The 17,220-nt window shown below is 39.5% G+C and overlaps 1 protein-coding gene across 5 annotated transcripts in view; it reads left to right on the top strand.

The window, feature by feature from the left end:
- The first annotated feature begins 3,817 nt into the window (after window positions 1–3,817).
- The window catches only part of HNRNPD (heterogeneous nuclear ribonucleoprotein D), a 17,857-nt gene continuing 4,454 nt past the window's right edge, over window positions 3,818–17,220 (top strand). Inside the window, exons 1-4 of one of the 5 annotated variants that reach the window (XM_058547366.1) lie at window positions 3,818–4,393; window positions 6,274–6,330; window positions 16,041–16,209; window positions 16,798–16,959. In XM_058547366.1, the coding sequence (XP_058403349.1) occupies window positions 4,158–4,393; window positions 6,274–6,330; window positions 16,041–16,209; window positions 16,798–16,959 (624 nt within the window). In that variant the 5' untranslated portion in view covers window positions 3,818–4,157. The remainder of the gene's footprint in view (window positions 4,394–6,273; window positions 6,331–16,040; window positions 16,210–16,797; window positions 16,960–17,220) is intronic. The other 4 variants (XM_058547365.1, XM_058547369.1, XM_058547368.1 and 1 more) reach the window with 4 other exon arrangements.

Genomic DNA, 17,220 nt, shown 5'->3' with positions numbered 1-17,220 from the left:
ATTATATTCCCAGCACCAAAAAATGTACCTGTGCCATAAATGTGTTGTATGGTTGAATGTGAAGAAATCCAACTAGAAATAACCCCAGTATTTATGTTAAGAAGCATTTAGGGCCGGCCTCATGGCTTAGCGGTTAAGTGCTCGTGCTTCGCTGCTGGCGGCCTGGGTTCGGATCCTGGTCGTCCACCAACGCACCGCTTCCCCGGCCATGCTGAGGCCGTGTCCCACATACAGCAACTAGAAGGATGTGCAACTATGCCATACAACTATCTACTAAGGCTTTGGGAAAAAAAAAAAAAGAAGCATTTAGATGAATCAAGACATATTTTGGAGGTGGGAGTTGGTGATCAATTGGATGTGGGGGGTGAGAAAGGGGACCATATCAAGAAATCCCTGATTTTTGCCAGGGGCACATGGGTCTGTGGAGGTGTCACTTACTGAGACAAGGAAGACCAAAGAAGCTGATTTGTAGAGAAGGTGGAGTCCAGTTTTGGACAGCTAATGCTTGAAACGCCTGTGGGACATTCAAGCGGAGATGCTAGGTAGGCAGTTGGACATGTAGGTCTAGAGTGAGAAGATTACATTTCCTTATTGTTTAAATCCTTTTTGACCTAGGTTTTCTTTAATTGAATCTAAAGGCACCCTATTGACATCTCTGCAGTCAAGCAAAACTCAGACTCTACGATAGACTTTGTTGCTGAAGTAAAACTTGACTGTTCACAGTGATGGGGCCTCTATTTTCTTTAAGTGAAGCGAGAGCTTTCTGACAACCAGGAACGATAACAGAGAATGTTCACTGTTTGGGCAGTTGGTCACTTCACCTAAAATCAAAAGCTAATTCTTCAACAAAATGCTTAAGTCTGACTGAGGGTATTCTGTAAGTGAGTAAATGGCTGTTGAACATGGTTGTAGAAGAGGCTCAAGCCTGTGTACCTTGTACAGGAAATGGGTTCTTCCTGTTTTCTCTTCTGGACACTGTTTATTCTAGGTTGCTGAATGGAATGCATATTCCACTTAAAAAAATCTGAGGATAGGATACGCTTGCCCCGTTTGTAGGGTCCTTGCAGATTCAAACCGTGACTGCTTGACTTAGGTGTGTACATCTTGTTCTCGGTTAATGTGATTTCAATTTAAATCTCAAATGAACTTTTTTTTTTGCCTTTTATAAGTACTCTAGTTTTCTCTGCAGTTATTGCTTCACAAAGGCTGAATTCAATGAGGATCCAGTATTTCAGTGTGTTATCTGAAACACACTGGGCACCTCCTGAAGTAGTGGAATTTTTGATGGTACAGTCACTGAGAGGGGACAGTGCTTCCTCGAAGTGGTTTGGGCCAGTCTAACACAACGCCAATATACAATCTTCAGCCCCTTAAATTCTTACCTATGAACGTGGAATAAAAGTCTGATTTTCTGCTTCTTAAGGAATTTCACACATCAGCAAGTGGTTTGAGGAAGCGTTTTTATGTCAGAGATAAAGTGGGATGGTGGGGAGAGGAGCCTATTAAGTTCCTGGAAGCAGACCTGGTTTGCCTGAAAGCCCTAAACCTAGCAAGTTGGAAATATCTAGTATTTTGTCATTCAATAATTCAACCAGCAATTAGTCTACTATATGTGTCTATGTGCATGTGTGTGTGTGTGTGGGGGGGTGGGGGAGGTAGGGAGGATACACAGAACACATCATCTTTGCTCTCCAGGAACTCATGGTCTAGTACAACTGCATATTTAGAATAACAGAAGTAAGGATAGAGGGCTGTGAAATCAGGTGATTAATTCTGCCTCAGGGAGTCTGGGAAGTCTTCACAGAAGCAGTAACATTTGACTGGGGTTTTGAAGGATGAAAAGGAGCTTACTGGGCAAATGAACAGTAAAAGAACTAGGGTTGAAGTTAAAGTGAGTTCTAATAGGAACCTTGGGTGGATGCAGGAGCATAAGATGCAGAGATTTGGACCACAACATGTAGGGATATGAGTAGTATAGCATCATACACATTTATGCAGCATATAGTAAAGATGTTAGCTTTAAAATCATTCCTAGGTTTTCTGGAGTTTTTAACATAAATTCCAAGAAGTCCAGAGGATACTACGCTACATGTGAATTAAAACGAACCTTTTGGAAAAGTCTATTATTAAAAGGTGAGCATGTCTAAAGCTGTCTTAAGAGCAAAAGAATCCTCTCTTGAAGACAGAAAAGATTCAAGAGACCTCCCTTCAGGTGATCTTTTTAGTTGTCTCTAAATTGGAATATTTGGTTTGAGCACAATACCTACTTTCTCCTTGGCTACTATTTTGACAGGTAGAGACATACCCGAAATCACTACCACTTGATCTAAGACATACATTCTTGGCATTGCCTGCGTGTGATTTGGTTAATACAGGAGTTCGGTAAGATTATATTTTTAAGAAGGTTTCAGAATATGATCTGTACTCTTGAGATTTAACTGTGCTGTAATGCAAATTCTGCTAACTTGATTAACAGTAAAAAATTAGATATTTTTAATCTCCCTTTGAGATTTTTGGATAGCGTTCAATGAACAGAAATTCACTTAATTATATAGTGGAAAACAAACATTTAAACTCTTCAGAGTTCTTTACTATATTTTGCACTAGTCTTCGTTTCCCCAATGTTTGGGCACATGCTAAACAAGTAAATAATTATTTGCTGACTAAAGAAGTACTTAAAAATTTCATTTTCTTCTAGGTGTATTGCAGGAAGCTGCATATCCCAAAGCCAGAATAATCCAGTTTCCAGCCAAGGCATTTGGGATTTCTAACAATTCTATTAAAAAATTTTACTGTTATCCTGCACGAAACGCCTAGCGGTGTTTTAAAAAAACCCAAACCCCATAACACGACAAACTCAGAAACCTTGTAAAGATGGTTCACAGTATTTATATATTCTATTTAGTACAAAGACTAGAAAACATTAAATTAAATAAACCCTTGGTTGATGTAACACTTCCCAACTCTTAGTATTTTCAAAGAATCGTGGTAGGTTTTAGGATCTTCAAATAAAGCAAGCAAAGCAAAACAATCCCTGTTCCTTAAAATACGCAAGTTAGCTGCTTCTTTTGGTGAAAGATTTCAGGAGAAAGCAGGCAAGCAAAAATCTTACTTGGAAAGCAAATCTTAAAAGAAGCCCTAATCGTCAGCGGCCTCGGGCCGCCCGCCCGCCCGGGGTCGGGAAGCGCGGCGGCGGCAGCCGGTAAACCTCAATGTCACCCGGGCGCGGGCGCCTACGGCGGGCGGAGGAGCTGCGGCAGTCCGTGCACGCGCGCAGCCCAACGCGTCCCCTCGCTCCGCGGACGGCGAGCCAGGCGTCCGCCGGCGCCGCGCTGGACAGAGGCGGAGGCACGGTCAGACGCCCCAGGGTAGTCTCCTTTCTCCGGCTGGGCGCTTCTAGGACTCAAGGAGCCGCACGAGTGCGCCTCCCCTCCCCCACCCCACGCCGCAGGCGCACAGGGCACGATCGCCTTCCCGGAGGTCCCACCACACCCCTGCCCGACGCCGCTACTCCCGCCCGCTGCCAGGGGGTGCGGATGGGGCGGGTGGGTGAACCGACTCCAGGAACCCTCGGAAGGGCGGGGACAGAGGAAGGGGCCTCTCTAGCCGCGCCTTCGAAACAGCGCTCCTTGTTCTCGATGGTCCCCGCGCGGCCGTCTTATCGAACGCCATTTCCGGTTCCTTTTAAAGGCCCCATGCTGTGCGGCTCGGCGCGTGAGAGGAAGGTATAAAAGGGAGCGAGAGGGCGGGACCGAGGAGGAAGGGGGGGGGGAAAAACTAGCGGTAGAAGGGGCGGAGGAGGCGCAAAGGGCGCGCTCGCGCATCACGTGACCGGGACGCGCCGTTCTTCCGTCGGCCATTTTAGGTGGTCCGCGGCGGCGCCATTAAAGCGAGGAGGAGGCAAGAGCGGCCGCCGCTGCTGCTTATTCTTTTTTAGTGCAGCCGGAGAGTGGAAGTGATCGCCGCGCGAGAGTGGGAGGCGAGGGGGGCAGGCCAGCGAGAGGCGCAGGAGCCTTTGCAGCCACGCGCGCCTTCTCTGTCTTGTGTGCTTCGCGCGGTAGAGCGGGCGCGCGGCAGCGGCGGGGATTACTTTGCTGCTAGTTTCGGTTCGCAGCAGCGGCGGGTGTCTTCTCGGCGGCGGCGGAGGCAGTAGCACTATGTCGGAGGAGCAGTTCGGCGGGGACGGGGCGGCGGCGGCGGCGGCGGCAACGGCGGCGGTAGGCGGCTCGGCAGGCGAGCAGGAGGGAGCCATGGTGGCGGCGGCGCAGGGGGCAGCGGCGGCGGGAAGCGGAGCCGGGACCGGGGGCGGAGCCGCGGCCGGAGGCACTGAAGGGGGCAGCGCCGAGTCGGAGGGGGCGAAGATCGACGCCAGTAAGAACGAGGAGGATGAAGGGTGAGTAAGGGGCGGCCCGGGATAGTCAGGCCCAACTCGTCCCCCCTCCCCCTCCCGTCCCCCGCCATTAGGCCTCGTTCCCGCTCTCCGCCTGCCCTCCAGGCCCCCATACAGCCTCTTCGCACAGTCCTCCCTTCTCTACGTTGGGCTCCCCGGGGCTCGTACTGTTTTCTTCCCCTGCCTGCTTCTCGCCCCCTCCCCCATCACACACGTTTCCACCTTTAGCCGTCACCATGCTGTTCCCCGGCCCGCCCTCCTTCCCTCCCTCGCCGTGGGTCTCCTCCCACCGACTTAGCCGCCAGGATTTTTTCCCGCCTGTCGAGGGGTACCTTTTTTCTTTCCGCGCTTTCCCCTCCCTTCTGGGTTTTCTAAAGTCCTGAGCATAAAGACACAAACAGGTACACCAGTTTTTGTGCCTGGACAACTAAGGTTTATTTGGTGCTTCTCGCTCCAGTATCCCGAGACGATGCGATTCTTTATAAGCACATGCTTCGGGGAACGTGTAGGCTGTCCACCTCTGCTCCTCCCGCCTCGGCTTCAGGCCGAATGTTTTCTAGTGTTTTGAGTAAGTTTCTCCTCGACCTCTTCGTTTTTCCACTATGCACTATTGCACAACGGCTTACTTACCTAGTCCCTACTTTTCAGCCTACGGAACAAATTGGGACTGGCGAAATTCCCTGAATCGCCTGTTGTTGGTTTTGCTCCACGGGGTTTCGTTAAGTTTCTTGTCGGCTGGGCCTGCACTTGACTGGAGCTGTTCCTCCGGCTTGCTGGCTGCCCTGCCCCCACCCGCCGAGTTATTCTAACCGCGCACCCTTTTGGCGCCCTTAGCTATAGGGTTCCCCGACCGTGCGTACAGATTGTATTCTGACCTTGCTGTTTCTGTGAAATTTCCATTTTTTACAAAACCCTTTTTTCCTCCCACGGTGCCCAGGATCCTTTTTTGTCTCTCTTGATTTCTCCTTCCCGCTCTCTTAGCCACTGCTAAGGAGGCTCACTAGCCTTCTTGCGTAAAATAAACAAGTTCTTGTATTGTGCTGTGGCACGATTTTTTTTTTTTTTGCAGGTTTGTAAGTACTAACTTGCTTCCTTCAATTGGAATAAGTTATATGTCGCTTAAAGCTGCATTTAATATATTCGAAAGCAGCACTTGGGAGCGGGAATGTAATAGAGGAGTTAGCAGGAGGGACTAAATCGGAGTTCTTGGTTGGGTTTTCTTTTTCTTATTCCTGTTACTGACTGCTGATCTTGAGTTAACGTTTCCATGTCTTTTTGTAATGGGGGAATGTGTGTGTGTGAATTTTTTTCACTATAATAAGGAGAAAGGTGTTGGTGGAAAGTAAAAGCAGTCAAATGTCGCTTTAACACAGTATTAGAAAACATGATTTCCTTTATTGGGAAAGAGAGCACAAGATTTGCAGTGGGGAGAGAGAAGCACTTTGGAATATAGAATTTAAATTTAATAATCTCAGCCCAGGCAGACTGTTGTCAGGCTGTTTTGCTGATTCTGCTGGCTTTGGGAGAGTGGAGGTGGGATGGGAAATTAGACTGTATTAATCGATTAATCTTGAAAATTACGTATAGCTTAGTTTAAAAAAGGAATATGTTAAATATTTGCAAACGTAAGCCTTTAACATTTTGGTTTTTGTCTTTTGAATTCTGTTCTTTGGACAGAGGCACCAAAATGATTAATTGTATAACTTGCTGTTTGGGGCAGGCTTTCTGTTAGTCCTGATTTTTTCTAATCACAAAGTAAGCTGCCTTTGTAGTTATCTACTGTTGAACTGAAGTGTAAATGAATTAAAGTTTTTAACCCTAACAATGTCAAAAACTAAAACTAGAATTTTGATTGGTTGCTGTACCGGTTGTTAATTCCCTAGCCATTCAAACTCCTCCCCACGACACTCTGAAGCAGCGACGGCACAGCGGGAAGAATGGTAAAACTTTTAAATTTTATTTCTGTATTATAAAGGTTTCAGTAGTCATAACATGTAGAGGCTGTGTATTGGTTAGTTGCCCATTGATCCCCAGGAAATTCTAGACATTAGTACAGTAAGGTTTCTTGTACCTGGGATATAAAACTTTTTTAGGTATTGTGTGTGATCTTTGGGCAAAATTGATGCCATTACATGGTGTTTGGTCTGGTAATGCATGTAGCTGTGGTTTGGCCAATTAAAGCTTAATATAATTAGTAATGATATTTTTACATCTGGGCAAGGAAAAATGTTACTGTAATTTCAAATTTGATTTGTTTTTAAGACTAAAAATATTTTTGTTGGAATTCTAAGTTTAATGCTAAATGTGAAAGTAACTTGATATAAAATTTTGTGTGCTTAAAATGTCCTGCATGTTATACTGAAATACTGTGGAGATGTCAAAAGTAAAACAGTTTTTAAAGTAGTGTTGTGTATATGTATTATGCAAAAATGTATGTCTTTTATCACCAACCATATTTGTAAATATAACTGTAGTAAGATTTGGGTATGTACTATTCTGAGGCGGGCTGATGTGGCTTTCCACTACAGCTCTTACCAGATTTTTTATGGTCAGTGTGATTTGGCTGGAATGTTAATTACAGTTGGTTGGTTGACATATGTTCACAGTTGCATGACTTCTCTTTGGAAGGCTGGTAGATTGAGTATTCTTTTTATTCCTCTCCTTCCCTTTCCTTGAATGTCCATCTTTCTGCTTTTAGGATTATATGAGTTTTCCAGGAGTTTGTATCCACCACCACTGGAGTTTAGAGGGCCAGTAATTTGCAGATAGAAAGTAGTTTGTACAGATATGTCAGTTATTTTAAGAGCCCAGTTTTGGGATAACCTTCAAATTTTACATGAGCTTTACTTATTACTGTATTCTCATCCACTGAAATCTGTCCAGTTTTATATTGGAAGTAAAGCAGACTGGAAACAGTAGGCAAAGAGAATGAAAAAAAAAAGAGACTGGGTTCAGAGTTCGGGGTATAGAATAAAAATATTTCTGATGAAAAGTATTCCCTCTGTTTGACACTGGTAGTTCAATTTCGCTGCTAGTTACTAGTGGCAAACTAAGATTAAATTGTAACTATACTAAACTATAACTATACTCCATTATATATTTCAAATGTTATGTAAGCAGCTATTTTCAGTAATTTGAAAGGACCATAAACTTAGGTTTGAAGGTCACTTGACTCTTTTAAGAATTATACTTGGCCCTCCTACCTAACCCTTTAACTTTACAAATTTTTTGAGTGACTTAGGAAAAATGGACAATTAAATATTTATAGTTAATGAACATTTTAGATTATGATCAATTGTCATCCACTTAAAATAGGATTTTACTGAGGTTCATTGTATGTTAATGAAGGTTACATTTAACAAATAACATTTTCATTTTCAAAGTCTAATATTTGACTTTTTAAAATTATTGCCCAATCACTTAGCCTCATCCTGTTACAGATATTCTTGTTTTTCTTTTTGAAGAAAGAAACCTCAGTACCTTTAAAATTCTTTGATTTCTGTGCACTTGCCCCCATCTGTTCCTTTTTCTGTCTCCCAGTTTGACGGATATTGGGGAGCAGTTTCTTAATAGTCTGAATAGGATAATAGTGGTTACCACATATAAAATCATCTCTATCGAATTTCTTAAACACATTTCTGCATTGCATTTCCTTTTACAATTCTGATGAGAATAAAGTGATTACAGTTTCATCCTAAAAATATTTTAAAAATCAATTTGTTGAAGACTTAAAATTTTAATTTGAATATAAAACAGCTATTTTGAGGAGGGCATGCCTGTTATACCTCTAGTGGATGTTTACACAGTTTACTATGGACCTTTAGAATGATTATTCATTTCCATAGTAAAATGCCTTCCTGAGTTCACCTCATTTTAATCTTTCCAACTTGAACATCCCTGGTTTTTACTATAAGCTATTGCTCTGGAGTTGCCCGTTTTGGGTGTGGACTCATTTTGTTCTCTACAGGGCTGCAGTTCCTTTAGAGTAGTACTTTAAAATTGCTTAGTGTCTGGCAAAATACACATAATATGTAGCAAGTAAGCTACCTGGAGGCAGTGTTTTTAAAATCTCATCATGAGTGGAAAACTATAATGTGTTAGGTTTCAGACAATTTTACAAGGTAGGTACATTGACTTGCCTGCATTGAATTGGCCAGGAAACAAAATAGTCCCATTCACTTATGAGCCAAAGTACAGCAATACTTTTCTCTTAACAGGACGATTGATCTAGTCTTATAACCATTAGTGTATGTAAGCTTAAGTATGATTCTTTTTTGGGCATTTTGTGAATTAATTCTGCTGTACGTTGTCTGCTAATTTTTAAGAAATGGGCCTACACATGTTTTTGTTTTAAATAATTGAGATTATAATATATACCCTAGTGCTTCTGGGGCATTCTGAACATTGTTTGCTTTGTAAACAAGTACTTTTTGAGCAGTCTCATGCCAGATTTATTGGCCTTTGGTTCAGTAAAGTTGGGTTTACTATAAAATTGAGACCCTGAGTAGATGGGTCTGCATTTTAGCATTTTTTGGAACCTTTGACAAGTTTCCAGTGTTAAAATTGCAGAAGTTGTTGCTCCCAGATCTTAAGATGATGAACATATAAGGGAGGAGTATTACTTTCTTTTCATTTCAAATTCTTATCTATTATGAAAGATAATAAAAATCACCTGACCTTTTGGGTTTGGAGTTGGAGACTATCATTGAAGTTGATTTTCAGTGCTGCTTTTTGATGTAAAGATACTTGCCTTAAGCCTGGGTTTTTGCCCTCAAGTTGTATGGCCCCTTCTGTAAATTAACTGTATATTTACTGTCTGTTTTTAATATTGCCTGGGTATTCTGTCATCTGTAAGGCTGCCCTAATATAAGAAAGTTTTGAATCTACTATTGCAGTGTGTGATTTATGGCCAGCGTGGAGGATGGTTAGTTTTAGCATTCAAGTGATACATGCTATGCTTGAAAGCATTTAAAAAGGAATAGAATAATAACTTTTTTCCTATTCCACTTAAAGTTGTGCACCTCAAGTCTTTGAAGATTCACAAATGTAGTGTAACATAACTTCTGTTAGTCCAAGTTTTATTTGACTTGAGTTTTGCTTCAACGTTTTAGTAGATAGGGCACTGAACTGGATGCTGGAAGCGTGGGATCTCTTTCTGTTACTTCACTTCCAACAGTGTGGTCTCAGGTAATATAACATGTTTGTTACTTGGTTTGCTGATCTATGTGTTGGAAACAATGCTCACCACAGGAAGATTGACTACATAGCCTGCTTTCATAGCTTGTATGTATTTATCCCGTGCCTTAATAGTTGATACTACCAGTGATTTACTCCTGTGGAGTAAAGGTAAGCATGTTTTAGTTTCTGGAGTATTATATTGCACATTGGAGCTAGACATTTAAGACTATTTGGGGATGGGGTGGGGAGACTCGTATTAGTGGCAGTGTTTGGCCAATAATCAATATGATAGTTTTAAGTATTGGGTCATGTTCTGTAAACTCCTGCTTATCTAGACTTGAAACTGCCACAAAGCCCAAACAGCTAGGAAATTCCACCACCCCTTTAGTCTTGTGAGAAAGATAAGTGACAGACTATCAGCAAATATACTCAAAAAGCACCCAACAGACAGTGTGATGCAATGAATCTTCTATAATTTTTCCCTTATACTATTAAAAAGTAACATGATTTTAAAGCGTTGCAACGTTCTAAAATTTCATCAAGAAAGGTAAAAATTATTTTCTGAGTTTAGTGTTGATATCAATTGATTTCCAGTAGGAAACTTTATAGAATTGTGAATGTGTAGTAATCTCAGTTAACCAGAACTTTAACCTTTAGGTTAAGGAAACTGCACTCCTTAACCTCTAGGTAGATGGGAGTTTACCTTATAAAGCTGATCGAGAGTTTATTTTAAGAGTAAAGATACAAGATGTCATTCCTGCCTTGGAATGAAGTGAAGAAAAAGGGGAGATTTTGAGTTAAACATTTGCTATTTATTCAGAAACTGTCATGTTTAATTTATTGGGTATTTTTAAATCAGTTAATCATTTTTAGTCATTTAGGTTTGATCTAAAGTATAAAGTAATGAGATTTAATGTACTAGGCCAGAGGAATTAATCTTTTAATGACTTGTTAAAAGTTTGTCAAGCTCTTTCCAAAGGTATTTTTTATACAGATTCTAAAATGATTACCATGTGATACTGTATAGTTGCAAAAAGTAAACTCTTTCCCCCCTTATAGGTAACTAGTGACAGCTTTAAAATAGATCTATAGTTTCTAAGGAAAAATACTCATTTCTTGTGTGTTGGTGAGATTTCATTATATTTAATGTCATTTTAGTATTTTAAAGGAATAATTACAACAATAAAATACCAGAAAATTTATTTAAATAAAGATTAGTGGTATACTTGAGTAACATTACTCTAATAGGTGACAGTGATTGGCTAGTCAACTTATGTACTTGAAATGTATATTGGATTGACATATTTTGTTGTATTTTTTAAACTGTCAGAACTTGTTATGAAACCATATACAGTAGATCATGAGTTGTTAGGAAGTGTTTGAAAGTTCTAGAATACTTTTTTTTGGGCCCTGTTCCAGAATTGAGAGGAAGTGTAATAGTGTTTATCATTTTACCTTGAATAAGGTGTTTCGCAGTAAAGTCTAGTTAGGGGAAGTATCTTTAAATAAAATAATTACTGTTGACTTTGGAGTGTTAAACCTATTGACCTCAGTAGCACAGAGAGTAAGTTGCCTGGATGGGAAAAAACAGGAGTATTTTTTTTAAAAATTATTTATTTATTTATTTTTCCCCCAAAGCCCCGGTAGATAGTTGTATGGCATGGTTGCACATCCTTCTAGTTGCTGTATGTGGGACATGGCCTCAGCATGGCCAGAGAAGTGGTGCCTTGGTGCGCGCTTGGGATCTGAACCCGGGCAGCCAGCAGCGGAGCTTGTGCACTTACTGCTAAGCCACGGGGCTGGCCCAAAAAACAGGAGTATTAAATCAGAACATTTTCCACCAGCCAGCACTGCTCCATATGTATTGCCTTTTATATTTTGAAATTATGCCTTACTAAAATTACTGGCATTTATGTAGAGTACAGACAAGTCATCGAGATGATTTTGGAACTACATTTTATTTAAGAGTTATACAACCTAATTTCCAGTGTATATATTTTTTACGTGGAATATTTAAAAATTTCTGGCTTAAGTCTATAGCATTGAAAATAATCTTAGGATCCATTTATATAAAACTCATCTTGGCCTTTTCCCCTTCATGTTGGAAACTTCATATAGCCCATGCAGATTTTAAAAAATGTAAGCCACTGAGTAAATGAAGAAGTTGCTTTATTAAATTATATTTAGGTCATACTCTACCCCTTCTAAATAATAATTTACTTTTTTGAGTACTTAGATGGGTCAGACTGTGTTCAGTGACCTTTAAGTGTATTTGCTTATTTAATCCTCACTGCAGATATATGAGGTAGGCTCTTAGTCTTCTTTTTTACAGATGTGGAAACAATCTTGGAATTTCTTTTTTTTCCTTGGGGTCATACAGTTAGTAAGTGGTAAAGGTAGGATTTAAACCTAGGCAGTTTGGCTTACTGCCTCTAAATTTACTTCTCTAAAAGAGAATGTCCCACAAAGCAGCCTAAATTCCTAAATGGCGCACTGCATAGTATTTGGATAGTAATCTGCACTGAGTTGTATAACTTTATGCCTGTCACTTAATATTATAATATCGTGTAATATCAATACTGTAAAAGCAAGGAGATTTCAATTGTTGAGTGGATGTTTTAAATTGAATACTATATTGCCTTTGGGGTGCTAAATAGCTTATGCGTAGGCTTAAGAAATTAAACTTTGTTAGTAAAATACTGTAGATGAAGTCCTACATTTTAATTGGGATTATTGATTCATTTACAACTAAGAATCAAGTTTTAAACTTACGTTGCAGCATTAGGGGCCCGTTTTTGTTGCTATTTGAACAAGTCTTGCGACGTAGTTTTAACTTGGCTGCTTAGGATATTTCTGAAGTTCTGTCTCTACATTGTAAAGTGTTTGCACATCTCTGCAGGAGTGACAGCAACTTGAAAGTTAGTCTGTATTCAAAGCAGCAGAGGTAATCTGGGCGGACAATAGGTATTGTGCTTTAAGCAAGATACTGTAATATAAAATATAGAAAACTTAAATTGGTATCATTTTATACCATCTCAGAATTTGAGGGAGAGCATGTCAGAATGCTGGTGTTCTAAGAGAGGCTAAAGTAAGTTCCCGTTTATCCAGAATTAAGACCTTTTCCTACTGTACTGTACCGTTATATCTTGGTGTGCCTTCTGAATAAAGATGGAATGGATTTAGTATGTTCCGTTTAGTCAAAAAGGAACGGATTTGGTGCAGTTTGTGTTCATTGTAGTATGTTCACCTGTCTGGTTATCAGTTGTGCTGCAACCTTATTACAGCAGGAGGAAAAACAGTGCTTTTGGGCTGCCAAAGGGGTGATGCATTTGTCTCCAAGAAGAGCCACTTCTGCTCTTGCTCAGAGACTGTTTACTTTTACTTCACACACAATTTGAAGAGTTTGAGTGTCGGTTACCTACCTACCAAATGGAAGGGGGAGGCATTTTAGAAGAGCAACTGGTGATTAATCTGGCGAAAATGAAAAATAGAACTTGTTAAAAGAGCTAAGAAATGAGATGCAGTTAGTGTATTAATAAATAGCTCTCTAATTTCAGAAGAGTCTACGGGCATGCAACAGTAGCATAATATATTAACGGTGACTGACCCTTAGAGTGGTAAGTCATGATTACTGTATTTGATTAAGAAGACAGAAGAGTGTGTGATAGGTTGTAGAAAAAAAATTCATTCCAATTAATTGAAGGTTAGAAAACAACTGGGGAGAGATTAGGGAACACCAGTAGTGCTTTAAGGAAGGTGGAATATTTGGCTCCTCATTCTCTAAAGGTGCTGGATAGCTGAAGTTTTACTATGTATTTTGCTGTAATTTTTTGAGAAATAGTAATTATATGTAATATGTATAAATTATAGTTGACTGGAATATTTAATGTTCTGGATAAATGGGATTTGATATTTTAGGAAGGATAGCATCTTCAGTGACCTTTAGGTCTAAGGTAGGCACATTTAATAACTTATCTGCTAAAGACTGTATTAAAGGTTGGAAGTATCTTTAGAGAGCACTTTATTGGGCCAGTTGACGAATTAGTATGCTTAATCTAATTTTTAAGAAAACTGACTTCCTTTGCTGTGAAAAACATTTGGGGCTTGTGAATAATAGAACATGCCTCATTCTTGGTGTTATAATTTATTTCTTTGTAATGGTTTTTTGTTTCTTAATAATTTTAAATTAAGGACACTTAACCCAATATAAACATTGCCTTGGTTAAATAAAGTCAAAACTCATTCTGTCTTAATATCTGAGGAACAGACCAGACAGACACAAAATTTTCTTGCTTTTCAACTTTAGCTTTTTAAAGTAAGGCTTTCATTATTTATTCTCTTCAGCTTGAAATAATTTCAAACTGTTAAATTATTGATGGAAAATTTCTGTAATAATCACAGTAGTGGTCATCTAATAGTTAAATTTCAACTTAATTGAAGTTGTTTCTGTTCTAGAACTTGCCATGGATATGTGAGCAAGAGATCATTTTTTATAGTCAGTTCTCTTTCTCATCTTTAAAAAGATAGCTGTGTCCTTCTCACCTTGAAAGGGTACATGTTAGTAATGAACTTTCATCTATGAAGGAAGTGCTCTGGATCTTTAGGTTAAAAATAAGGTGCTTCAGGCAACTTACGTGACTAGGATTGGATATTAGAAGGTGCATTATTTGAATAAAAGAAAATGTAATTTTGAAAATACCTCAACTTTTTTCCATGGAATTGGCAATAAACATTAAAAGTAACTATACAACATTACGGGTGTTTTTGTTAAGTTCGTTTGATTATAAAATACAGAAAGAGTTAATAAAGGTTACTTCAAGCATGGAAATTTTATTAGAGGAAGTCCTGAAAATTAAGCATATAAATGGCCCAGCTCTAGAGTACATGGACAAATTGAAAACTGGGAAGCACAGTATATGCTTAAAGTAAGACTTCTTTTGCATTAAAAGTTAACTTTTTCGTTAGAAGTAAAAACAAGTCTGTGGTAAAAGAGTAAGATCAGTAACACCTCAGTTAATCTGGCATCTTTAGGGAGAAGCAGAAGCAAGATCTTAATCTAGGGACAAAACTGGCCTTGTTGAAAAATTGGCTGTAGTGGCAGTGTCATAAAAGCCCACAAGATGGGGATGTTTTCTGCTTTAATTTTTTTCTGGGAGCTGGAACTTAGTACCCCATCCCCATCCCTACCCTTACCCACCCCACTTAAAAGATGAGAAATTGTTGAGCAAGCATGATTTTATTCCAAGGGTGAAATCTTTAGCCCTCACATAACAAATTCTGACAGTTTACCCTTAACGTAAACATCTCCAGTCCTGTCTTTTTAAAGGGTAGGAGGTATATGTTTGCTCTTTTTGGGGGGTGGGTGCAAAGGGGGCACGTTTAAAAAGGATCACAGAGCTGCCAGATCTGAGCTGTATGGCCTTTTGCTGTAATAAAAATAAGGTTTCACCTTAAGGGTTTTTTTGGAGTATATATTTTTGGTCTTAAAGTGTCTTGGTGGTTTCCACTTACTACCTGTCACTTTTAGCATTTTAAAGGTTTAAATAACTTATTGCTGGTTAACTGAGGTTCTACTGTAAATAAATCATCTAGGTTAATTAGTGGATTGTGCTTCAATGGCTGATTCTTTTTGTTCACTAAATTGTTTACATGATTGCTTTTGTTTTTATTAAAGACTCTTAGCACATCAAAAAGCTTGGCTTAGGGGGCCGGCCTGGTGGCGCAGCAGTTAAGTGCGTGCGCTCCAGCAGGGTTCGCAGGTTCAGATCCCGGGAGCGGACCTACGCACCGCTTGTCAAGGCACCGCTTGTCAAGCCACGCTGTGGCGGCATCCCATATAAAGTAGGGATGTTAGCCCAGGGCCCATCTTCCTCAGCAAAAAAGAGGAAGATTGGCATCAGATGTTAGCTCAGGGCTGATCTTCCTCACCTAAAAAAAAAACTTGGCTTACATGTTAATTGTGAGACTTAGGATTTTCCATTTTATGTGCTAAGAGTTTTGTTAATGAGAGAACTTAAATAGACAGGAGCTTCAGTATAGCCACGTGCTGGTTGCTGTGATCAGTGGGGACTGCATAGCCTTTTTACAAGTTTAATGAAGAGTTGGAAGAGAAATTTGAGGCTAAAATTCTGTATTTTGCTGTTATCAATATTTGACTTGTAATTTAAGAAAGACTTAATGTACAGTATTTTTACTTTGGGGATACATTTATCTTTTTGGCAAGTCAAAAGACTTAATCTGCTGCTTGCTCACTATCTTGTAATTATACAGGCGCAGCAGTGATAAGGAAAACTTTCCAAAACTGGAATAGGGTTTTCTTGTTATGTGGTTATGTAGGAAGAATGACATTTGAATACACTGCCCAGTAAATTGGTGCAGTTTGGAAAAGGTATTATTATTGATGTGGATACTTAAGGCAAAGTGTATTTTATTTTATTTTTTAGCATTTTAATATTGCTTTTTGTCTTTACAGGAAAATGTTTATAGGAGGCCTTAGCTGGGACACTACAAAGAAAGATCTGAAGGACTACTTCTCCAAATTTGGTGAAGTTGTAGACTGCACTCTGAAGTTAGATCCTATCACAGGGCGATCAAGGGGTTTTGGCTTTGTGCTATTTAAAGAGTCGGAGAGTGTAGATAAGGTAGTGTTATGTGTTCTAATCAGTTAATAATATATGTGGATAGTTTGATACAATCAGTTTGTCCATTATTTGTGATTTCCCCTTTTGCAGTTATACAAAGGAGGAGATAAAGTTCTTGCCAATACATTTTATGAAGAGAGAGTCAGATTCAAGAATTGTTTACTGAATACCTTTTGTGTGCCAGGCTCTACTAAATTAAAATTAACTTTAAAAATATTGAGACTTAAAGACACCTAATTAAAAGGATGTGCTGTGACAAGTTCATAAAAGTACAGATTTTGAAATTTGCTAGGCAAGAGACTTTTGACTGAATCATTTTAGTCTTGGGCTAAGGGTGATGTTTATATTGCTGACAGTTAAAGATGTGATGGTTTTCTAGTAATTGATTAAATTTGTGTCTCCCCTCCTTCCCCATTCTTCTTGACCTTTAGGGTTAAACACTAGTATATATTAGCTGATGCCACATCACCACGATTTGAGCCTGGCATTAGCTACATTTTTTAAACTATAACTGTTTCTAAAAGTAAGTTAATAGACTCCGAACTTTAAGATATACATATTTAAAATGAAAAACTTCAATTTCCTTAGGTCATGGATCAGAAAGAACATAAATTGAATGGGAAGGTGATTGATCCTAAAAGGGCCAAAGCCATGAAAACAAAAGAGCCTGTTAAAAAAATTTTTGTTGGTGGCCTTTCTCCAGATACACCTGAAGAGAAAATAAGGGAGTACTTTGGTGGTTTTGGTGAGGTATGTGATACTGTTTTGACCCAGTTTTTGTCAAAATCAGTGTGAAAATCATTGTCACATTAAGGGTTTTTCACTGAGTTTTTCACAGTTGTTTTAAAGTTTGGACAGATTATGTGATTTGTTTTGAAGTAAGGATTTGTAAATACTTTATTAGCAGATCTTTGAAGGTTAGATGATTGCATTTTCTCATTTATTGAGGAACTACTATATGCATAGCATTGCTGGCCACAGGATACACAAAGATGAAATAGATATTTCAAG

The sequence above is a fragment of the Diceros bicornis genome, chromosome 8 (genome assembly GCF_020826845.1).
Source record: "Diceros bicornis minor isolate mBicDic1 chromosome 8, mDicBic1.mat.cur, whole genome shotgun sequence".
NCBI lineage: Eukaryota > Metazoa > Chordata > Mammalia > Perissodactyla > Rhinocerotidae > Diceros > Diceros bicornis.
Note: the sequence above shows the minus strand (reverse complement) of the source record. Positions and strands in the feature narration are given on the sequence as shown.